At 37.3% G+C, this 10408-nt stretch overlaps 1 protein-coding gene across 6 annotated transcripts in view; it reads right to left on the bottom strand.

Moving 5' to 3' along the window:
* FAM13A (family with sequence similarity 13 member A) overlaps nucleotides 1-10408 on the bottom strand; it is a 417828-nt gene that overhangs the window by 338158 nt on the left and 69262 nt on the right. For 4 of the 6 annotated variants that reach the window (XM_047855780.1, XM_047855782.1, XM_047855781.1 and 1 more), the window contains exon 1: nucleotides 1987-2208. The exons of 1 other annotated variant lie outside the window; for it this stretch is intronic. In XM_047855780.1, coding sequence (XP_047711736.1) covers nucleotides 1987-2091 — 105 coding nt within the window. In that variant the 5' untranslated portion in view covers nucleotides 2092-2208. Of the gene's footprint in view, nucleotides 1-1875; nucleotides 1895-1986; nucleotides 2209-10408 lie in introns of those variants that run through there. One more of the 6 variants, XM_047855784.1, reaches the window with a different exon arrangement.

The raw sequence follows: 10408 nt of genomic DNA, 5'->3' as shown, positions 1-10408 counted from the left end.
AGTGCTAGTAATATGGGAAGAGATGGAAAGAATGAGGAAGAGAAAGGTGGTTGGTCAATGGACATAGAAATGGAGGCTCTTTGAACTCCAATGAATGGAGTGTTCCACTTCAACATGCGTACGTATGCACACACACACACTACAAATATCTAGTATTCTATTATTCTGTCTAAACAACTATCTTCAGTATCAGGATATCTGAGCCATTGCTACATATAAGATATGTCTAGGTAAAGAGGTCCCAAACTAAAAACAAGTATGCCAGCCCCTATGCTTACATTTACATAGCTCTCACCTTTCTGCCACAAACATGAAAAAAAATATTTTTTTCTCCTTCAGCTATGTTTTTCCAGAAATACTATGCTAAAAATCCTAAAAACATAAGCATTTCCTATAAGTAGAACTGGGATAGAAAAAAAAAAAAGAAAAAAGGCTAACCTGAAGTTAAAGAATAGGAATGACTGAGAATCACTCCTCTACTAGAGTGAATAATCTCTTATATAGTATGATTTTCATGTCAACTTTACATGAAATTTTGCATATACTTTGGATTAAACTAAGGAAAAATATTCAGTTTCATACATGGGTCAGTGTGCATTTCAATCAAGTAGAGATCAATGCATGCAGGCCACAAGCAAGAAGTAAGGGTCTAATCAGAGATGACTGTCTCAGGCCAAATAGGTTGATCTGCTGCTTCATACTCTACACATTTCCTGTCCTAAAGTATTTGTTTTCCAAACTTGGAAAGATGAAGTGAAATAGAAGGTCAGTATTTTACAATAGAAAAAAAAATCAGATTTTGAAGAAAACTCTTGGGAATGATAAAAAGATAATCACATGGATACCTGGATGCTACAAGGCTCAGGGCTAAGAAGAAAAGAGACAGACAGGCACACAGGATACCAAAAAGTTCCAAGCACAAAAACGAGGGAGTTTTGCTATGAAAGTTCAATCTATGGGGCTGATTTACCATGTGGTGACCATTTGGGGCATATGTGTAAAAAATTGCCCAGATATCTCTAGATGTTTTAGGATGCCATCACAACCTACCACAAATCGCAGCTATTTCTGAAACTTGAAAAAAAAAAAAAAAAGAAAAAAGATGTGACCTGTGATGACACAGAAGTCAGCAGATAAAGATGATAATAAAGAATAATATATATTTCTCATTTAGCTCTTCTAGGGACAAACAAAATGCCCCCTTGGAAGACAATACCAGTTTATAAATACAAGTATGCTTGATATATATGCATTTTCTATATATTGAAATTAAAACTTAAATCACAGCATTCTGTAAATTGTATAATTGACAATACGTGGTTATTGCAAAAGTAGCATCAACAGAACTGCTTTTGAAGTTTATTAATTCAGCCCTAGAAATACATGCATTTTCTCATGGATTTTACATCAGTGGTATTTATTGATGCTACTGTATTGTAACCAGAAATTTCTACAGTCCATTAAGGTTTCACAAACATTTATCAAACAAGCTCTTTCTCTGTCACTTTCAGCAACATGCTTCAACAGAAATTCTAGCATTACTAAAAGAAAACAAAAATGTGAATAGAAAAAGGTCATACACATACCCAGAAGGAACAAATTCGTGGTTATTTTCATTCGTTCTCAGTCTAGCCACTAGACTTTTCCGGTAACTACAATTAAGCATTCATATTTAACTCATCTATAATAAGGAAGTCTGAAATGCTCGAGAATGCTTTACTTTAAATCAAGTTGTTCTAACCGCATAAACTCCAGCACACTTCTTCCTTCATCTTTTTTGGAAAGGCAAACAGACAAAAATGCTGAATGCTGCCCCAAACACTGTTTAACGTCCATTTGAATAGATAGGCATTTAAGTAACAAACCTTCCCCCACCTCCTAGAAAGGAAAAACAAAATCGCACAAACATCGCAGCGAAACCAGGAGAGCACAGGCCTCTCCTCAGCCCCGCCGTGTCCACAGAAGACGGGGGCGGCCTGTACTCACACAGATAGCGAGAGCGCCTGCCCCCATTCTCGCAGGAAGTGCCTGGTAGAAGTGATGAAGACCAGATGAAAACATCAAAATGACAGCAAAATACGAGAATTCCATTCAGTAGATATGATTTCATTTGAAACACAGTTCCTAATCCAGAGGCCTCAGAGGGAGCGAAGAGCAGCTCCTAACATTTTCGGAAGCGTGGTTTTGCTTCTCACTCGGCTGAACCCACATGGCTGGCAGGACTGCCTGGAGTTGAAATCTGATCCAGAGCGTCTAGTATTGGCAAGTAGAGGAGGTCATGTGACAGGGGCCTTAAGCTGCTGACATCTTTTTCTTAAACCTGACTTGCCAGATGCCACACACAGGCTTTCTCCGGTCAGAAAACACCCATCACCTGGTGGTATTCATTAATAGGAGGACTAAGTGCAAAACAGCGAATATGCAAACCTGATTCCTAGTTGCTACTCCTAAGAAAAATTCACATATTCACACTCAGGTTTCAATCTGCAGGCACATGCCTCACTTTTCTGAGACACTTTTCACTCCCACTGCCCCTTAGAAACTAGTTAAAGTCTATCAAAACATTCTTCCCTCCACCTTTAGTCTATTAGAATTGTTTTAAGTGAAAATACTTTATTTTATGCAACTCTTACCACTTCTCATTACTTTTGAATTACCTTATTCACAGACACTGGTGATCAACGTAAAACAACAGGTTTCTAGACTTCCACAATTCAACATATGTGATTTATAGTGTGGAAAATCAGCCTCTGGTTGACCTTTCAACAATGTCCTACTTCACATGCTGTGTCATTAGAAAATGTGACAGACTTTACAATTTCCAAATATTTGAACTGATAGCTAAAATATCCATTTCACATAAGCCAGAAGGACACTGTCCTATTTTTTTATTACCACTTTTTGGTCAAATCCTTTTTAGTGGCACATTTAAGAGAATGCTGACTAATACTGCGTGAGAAGTTTCACTTTACCCAATTTTAGAAGACTTAAATTGCCCTCAACAACAAAACATAATAAAATTGTATCTTAAAGGCACAGGGTGGGAAGACCAGGGAAAGCGGAAATCAGTTCCCATTTCGGTACTTCCCTTCAAATGTATATTTCCAGCCAATCAACAGTGCCCACAGCAAAGCCAGAGGACATGACAAAGTCCATTTTATTTCAATGCATGCATTTAGAACATTGCAAAGACACTTCCACAAGGTGCACTGACACAATCCCAAGGCCAAACAATGGAATGGGAGTGGGCAAATGGACATAAACCCCTCCACTGAAAAATAAAACTTTTTTCTGCTTCCACCTAATGTAGATTTTATCACTTCTGCTTTCCATTTACCCAGTAGAAAACTAGACTATTAAAGAAAATTATTATAAACAGACTTTTTCCAATACATTAAAATTTTGTCTTCTTTTTCTGAGGATACAAGTACTGCCAGTCTTTGGTGAAAAATAAAAGCCTAAAGATTAGGTCAATTTTTATCACCTATACTGGTTGAGGCACTATGCAACAATATACAATGATCAGAAAGACATGATACCTTCTCTTATGGATCATTTAATGGGAGGAGAGAGGAATGAAAATCAATAAGGCTTTTTAATTAGTCAGCACAGAGGCAGTAACAAAGAAGCAGAGATGAGGTAGTGAAAAAATAACAAAGGACACCCAAAAACATTTGACATATTTTGATTCTATTTTTTGTTTTTGAAAAACATAATTTAAATCTAATTTGTGAGTTTTCCATCCTAATTTTTTTCACTTACCATTATATCACTGACATGCTCCCATACTGTTAACACTATAAACAATTTTAATCACATACAATATTACGTTCTGTATATATAACGGTTTTTTTAGTCATTCTCCTATTTTTAGGCATTTACATGGTTTCTGATTTTATGTGTGTATGTGACTGTAAGTAATGCTTTATCCTCATTCTGATTATTTTCTAGTCAAGACTCCAGAAAGTGAAATTGTTGGATCACGTTGAATATTAACATGTGCTAAGGTTGTTGACACACATTGATTCTGGCAGTTTATAATCCTCAATTCACGCTACCCAAGTTTGAATATTTTGTAAAATATTTCATAACTTAATAAATGAAAAGGACTTCTCACTTAAAATTCAGATTTATCATTAAAGATAAGAAAATTCCTCATTAGTCATTTGTATTTTCTAATCCATGTGTGGCATTGTCCATTTATCAAATCGTTACTTAACAAGTCTCTTTTATAAGCTCATTTTAAGGATTAAATGATATATAATCTATAAAAAGCTCTTAGTATATTACCTGGCAAATAGTAATAAAAAAGCAATTTTGGATGCTTATCATATGGTTGGATTATTTATCTATGTGGAATATTTTTTGAAATATAGCAAAAAATGAGGATCTAAATTGATTTGATTTTTATTTTTCATTTAACTACTGTGGCCCACATGGTTAATTCTTTCCAGGATGCAATCTCTCTTTCTGATACTATTAGAGCTTCTTTTCCCTCTTAGTTGGGGCTGAGCCCATAGTTGTTCATCTACAGATTACATTTCCCAACCTTTCATACCAGTAGATAGGGCCATGACTCATTAACAGAGTGTGAATCGATTGGGTATGTACAACTTCTGTGTCGCATGATTCATGGGATCCTTCCTCTTCATCACATGTTGGAATGTGAATACACCTCACTTGGATCATACAGGAGAAAGAGTCCCAGGGGATGAAAGACTGAGCAGATGGAAGGAACCTAGACCTCTGAATGACCTTGTGGAGTATGGCTGCATTAACATGCCTGTATCAATTAGACTCCCATTGGAGAAAGAAATCGAACTCTCAAATATGTTACTATATTTGAAAGTCCTGTGTGTAAAACAAGTTTGTCTTTAACCTAATATACTAACCGAATGACTCCCATTTATTGAGCAAGTTTTTCATTTCCCATGTATGATACTATCCTTACTATATATTAAATTCATATATGTACACATACACAACCAGGGTCTTTTTCAGACTAATATATTCTATCTAGGTTTTTCTTTCTTCCATAGTTTACCTAGTTTTATTCCATATCCATATTTGAATAACTGTATCTTTATAATTGACTTAAATAGCTGATAAAGATAGCCTTCTCTAATTATTTTTTCAAAACTTTATTGCTCCTTCCCAATTTTTCATGATGGATTTCAAAAACATTAAGTAATGTGAGAACAAGTTAGAACATCAAAATATTATACCTTGCATTATTGTTCCTAATACATATATATAATAATACTATATAAGGATGACAAAAATCTAGTCCTTATTTTCACAAGTACTTGTACACTATTATAAAGTGAAATTAGTACTGTGCTAAACTTATCCTTATTTTTGGTAATGACTACATTTCACGGCAAAAAGATACCCTGAATAGGCCATTTAACAAACAGAACTAAAAACATTCTTCACATCAAACAATGTCTTTCCATGGAATAGATCTAAAATTGGAGTCCAAAATAATTTTCCTCACCCCTAAAGAGATGCATGTGATAGTAGAGTCTAATTCCAGAAAGTTCTCTGAGCTGACTAACATATATATTCCTAAGTATTGATTTATAAAGAATCTTAAGATATACAAGCCCCAGCCAAGAGAGTTGTTTATATAAAATATGAGCTATCACTTTTTTTTTTTCCCAGAAAGAATAAAGAAATTGTAACAAGTATTTTTCAGAATAGTTCACTCTGGTAGGCTAATTCCATGACTACTCCCAGAAATGCTGAAATACCAGGTCAGAAAAGGATCCCTATTTTCAAGATCTGTGGGCTCCCTGGAGGAAGGAGTCAAGCTGACTTCATAAAGGATGGTCAGATCCCTAGGATGCTTCATTCAAATGACCCTGTAACCTGGGGAAGTTTGATGAAGGGATCTAAAAAGGCCAAGTTGTCCTCTAGCCACCAAAGAAGCTAAAAATCCTTCAAAGTCGATCTCTCTGATGTTAACTGGCAGAGCTACCAGTTTTCAAAAGGCAAAATCTCTTCAGCTGGAGTAGCAATAACAGTTGTCAGAACAGCAGTGGTCAGCAGTTACAGTACTGCTGGCCACGTAGCAGAGACCGGCGAGTATCATGGGGTGTGGTGGTGGCGGCACTGACAGCATCAATCACCTGATGCCCATTGGAAATGGGACATTAGAGGCTTTTCCTCCCAAACTCAGTCTGCCTATACTCCAGCTCTACCTCTATCCCAGCTACTACTCCAGGAGTACACTAGCCTGGACCAGAATCAATGGCATCCAATCAGACAGGGTATCAGTAGTCAGTCAGCAACTATTTATTGTTTATATACTATCTCTTGACCAGAGAGGTTCAGATATTTGGGGTTTTGAATCTCTAGCAGCATGTGCACCTGAAAGATTATTTGCTCTAGGTCAGCAGTCAGCAAACTACAGTCTGTGAGCCACATCTGGACACCACAGGCCCCTTCTAGCTACTCTAGATCAACTCCGGTTGCACCCATCTGTTTATATAACATGCCTGGCTGCTTTGGTACTACAGTGGCCAAGGTTAGCATCTGCAACAGAGACTGAACCTATGGCCCACAAGGCCTAAAACATTTACCATCTGACCCTTTACAGAAAAAGTTTGCTGACCCTTGCTGGTTGGCTATTCAGTAACATTACTGGGCATGAAAATCCTTATATATCCAAAGAAAGACTCTTCTATGGGCCTTGGCTCCTTGGAAAATCATGGGAAGTAGGTCTTTCTTGGGTTTATTAGTCTATTTGTTACCACTGCTCCATTACCTGGCCTTGGGACTATTCTTACCTTCTTCTAATTATTTTCTGAAGGATTTTCCAGAAAGAGGTCCAGTTCATAATCTGATATTTCTGTTCTGAAGTCTAGGTGCATTCTCATCCCATTTGAGGAAAAAAAAAATTACAATACTCCTAGGAAAAGATCGAATGTTCTGTAGTCATGGAAACAAATAGCCAATATAACTAATTTTAAACCTGTTCAATTGATCAGCACCTTCCCTCGGTAAACCAAGTAATTTTGCAAGCCACCCTATCAGTAACAGCCCAATTAAGAAGGGGCTCAGTCTAATAAGTATGTCTTTGAGTGTCAACCAATCAATAACTGTCTCATTTGAGTAACCACTCTCCTTCCAATGATGTCACACTCCTGCAAACCCACCTGTATAATTATCATCAGTCTGCTCTGCTCAGAAAGACCATGCCTGACCATCAGAGTTTTCCCCCACTGTGACAGTCAGTAAGTTCAGCTTTGTCTTTTTGTCAGGTACATAGTGTTGATCTTGTCATTCTTTGACACATCCTTAGTTTAGACATCCCAATTCTGTGGGTCATTATTTAAGCCTTATTGTTTGACCTGCATTTCTATTATTTCCTCACTTGCTTGCCTAATGTCCCTTTTTTCCAGTTCTGTTTATGGCCCCACTTAACGCTTGGCATGTCACTTGACTAAGGCTAGACTGGATACTATTCCCTATCCCTTCCCTGGAAGCCAAAACAGATCCACTTTGCCAGCGTCCACAGAAGGAGAGAATCAGGACCCAGTCCTGTAAGAAGTGGACAAGACTACGATGGGAACGAGAGGTTCCATTCCTCAGTCCGGGAAAACTAGACAAGAGCTGCATTTTCTTTTGAAAACAGTTTATTTTCCCACTAAGTTTGCTAAAACCATAATTTAACTTCTATATTTCATAAGCACTTATATAATAGACAATGTGTACCTATTAGTATTCGAGGAATTATGGCTAAGAGGAGGTATGAATAATGGTATAGTACTTGAACTATGAAGTATACGTAAGAATTTTTTTGAGGACACTATTTGCAAATCTTGAGAAGGTATTCCGTTTGGCCATTCTGTCTCACCAGCATAGTGATTTGAAAGGCCACATACCTAGGTGGGAATTACTAGCAATCAACACAAACACTTTAATACCCATTGTTCCTTACTCTGCCTGCTTCACAGTTTATGATTACTTCACAGACCCTGAAGGCACTTGAATCTTAATCCTTCAATTAACAAATACAATACACTAAATTGTATAATCAAATTTGAAATGTGTGCCCTTAGGACTTAAGAATTTGAAGCCAGGGGGCGCCTGGGTCACTCAGTCAGTTAAGCATCCAGCTCTTGATTTCAGCTCAGGTCATGATCTCACGGTTCCTGGGACAGAGCCCTGCAGAGCTTGCTTGGGATTCTCTTTCTCTGCCCCTCCTCCATGCTTGCGCACTTGCTCTCTTTCACAAAAATAAATGTTAAAAAGAAAAGAATTTGAAGAAAGCAAAAAACAAAACAAAACAAAACAAAAAAAAAACCAACAACAACCCATGATGGATGAAGGTCACTGGAGCTAGAGCCGCAAGAAGGCAGGTGTTGAGTGGACTTCTACAGGAGTCACTGATTATGAAGGCAGGAGAGGGAGAAGGCATTCTTATGTGGGTCTTTGTGATGGGCAAAGAGACAGACATTAGCATGAAAAGTAAGGGACTTTAAATAAAAGAATAAGAAATCTAGGCAGGACCTCAGCCATGAACTAATTACTGTATGTTCTTAAATAAATAGCTTGACAAAAGTGCTGCCAGATTAATCCGAGGTCTGACTAAAATGTGCTAAAATAAAAAGGAAACTTCTTATAAATAAATGGACCCTGTTAACAATTGCCCAGTTGAGAGGATAATTTCTTGAATTTAGATACTGAAAGATAAATCACAAACTTTGTAGACAGAACTTGTAAGACTGATAACTGACTTTATATACGAGGCAAAAGAGGTGTCACGTAGTCAAGAACAGCATGAAGGAAGACTCTAAGATTTGTTTGCCAGGACAATGAAATTGTGCCAAGTAGTGTATCTTAAACTCCAGTCTGCCTGGCAAAGTTCCAATTTATGCTTGTTGATTCAATGCAGTTATTAATAGCATCGCTTTTCACTCTTAAAAGTGTTCTGGAAAGGTGAGGCTGAGGGAGGTGACAGCGAAGGGTGCTGCCAGAGTATCAGGACTCGCTCTACCAGGATCCTAAGAAGGGAGAGTTCAAGACTTCCATCTTTATATGTGGAATCTTAAAGAAAGAAAGAAAGAAAGAAAGAAAGAAAGAAAGAAAGAAAGAAAGAAAGGAAGGAAGAAAGAGGAAAAGAAAGGAAAAGGAAAAGAAAGGAAAGGAAAAGAAAAAAAGAATGCTACTAATATGGAGGATAATATCATATAGTCTAATTAGAATCCTAGGAGGAAATGAAAGATTGGACTAGAAAAACATTTTTGAAAATAAAAGCTGAAAAATTTCAAAATTGATAACAAACATTAACCCTTAGCTCTACAGACCTCTAGAAGGATAAAGAAAACCACTCATATTTTTAACAGTGCTAACAATGAGAGTTAAAGACCAAAAAAGCCTTTAAAGTAAACCAGAAAAAGATGCTTACTTTTTTAAAGTTTATTTATTTTGAGAGACAGAGAGACACACACATATAGAGAAAGAGAGAGCGAGAGAGAGAGCAAGCAAGCAAGGGAGAGACAGAGAGAAGGAAAGAGAGAGAATCCCAAGCAGGCTCTACACCGTCAGCATAGAGCCCAATGTGGAGCTTGAACCCATGAACTGTGAGATCATGACCTGAGCCGAAATCAAAAGTCAGACACTTAACTGAGCTACCCAGGCGCCCTGAAAGATACTTACCTTTAATGGAACAATAGGAGTTACAACTTAGTTCTCAGAAGAAATAATGGAGACCAGAAAATAATGGACTGAAATGTACACAGGGTTTTGAGGGGGTGGGGTGAGTCAAAGAAACTCTTACAAAATTAAAATTACATATCCAGAGAAAATGTTCTTCATAAGATGAAGGTGAAATAAAAACATTTTCAGAGAGAGGAAAGCTGAGTGAATTTGACGTTAGTGAGTTCACACTATAAGAAATGCTAAAAGGAGTTCTTTGGGTGAAGGGAAGTGATACCAGATGGAAAAACTGGATCTACTAAAAGGAATGAGGAATATTGTAAGTGGCAAATATGTGGAAGCAGGTTTGATTCCCAGCAGAAGCTGTGGGTGTCTTGTGTGATTTGCTGTGATTCTGATGGACTTTGGTGTCCTGAAGGGACTTTAGGCAGCCTCATCATTTGGCTTCAGCATCTCCTAAAAAAAAGTTACACAAGATTATGGGAGCTGAAAACATGAATTCCAGTCCTCTTCACTTCCGATTTCCTTGGGGGGTGATGGCATGGTCAATGATCCTTGGATTTGTTCTCTCATCTCAGGGTGAAGTTTTCACTTAATATCAACTCTATACAGAAAGGAGAAAAGCCTAAGTGTACAACTTACCAACAATTTGAAACATAAAATTCTTAAAGTTTAACTATCTTAAGAGAAAGTTGGAGGACCTAGAATCATCCTTAAGAGATAATGGCCTTTGTAAGGAGTT

This window comes from Prionailurus viverrinus, chromosome B1 (assembly GCF_022837055.1).
Source record: "Prionailurus viverrinus isolate Anna chromosome B1, UM_Priviv_1.0, whole genome shotgun sequence".
Classification (NCBI taxonomy): domain Eukaryota; kingdom Metazoa; phylum Chordata; class Mammalia; order Carnivora; family Felidae; genus Prionailurus; species Prionailurus viverrinus.
Note: the sequence above shows the minus strand (reverse complement) of the source record. Positions and strands in the feature narration are given on the sequence as shown.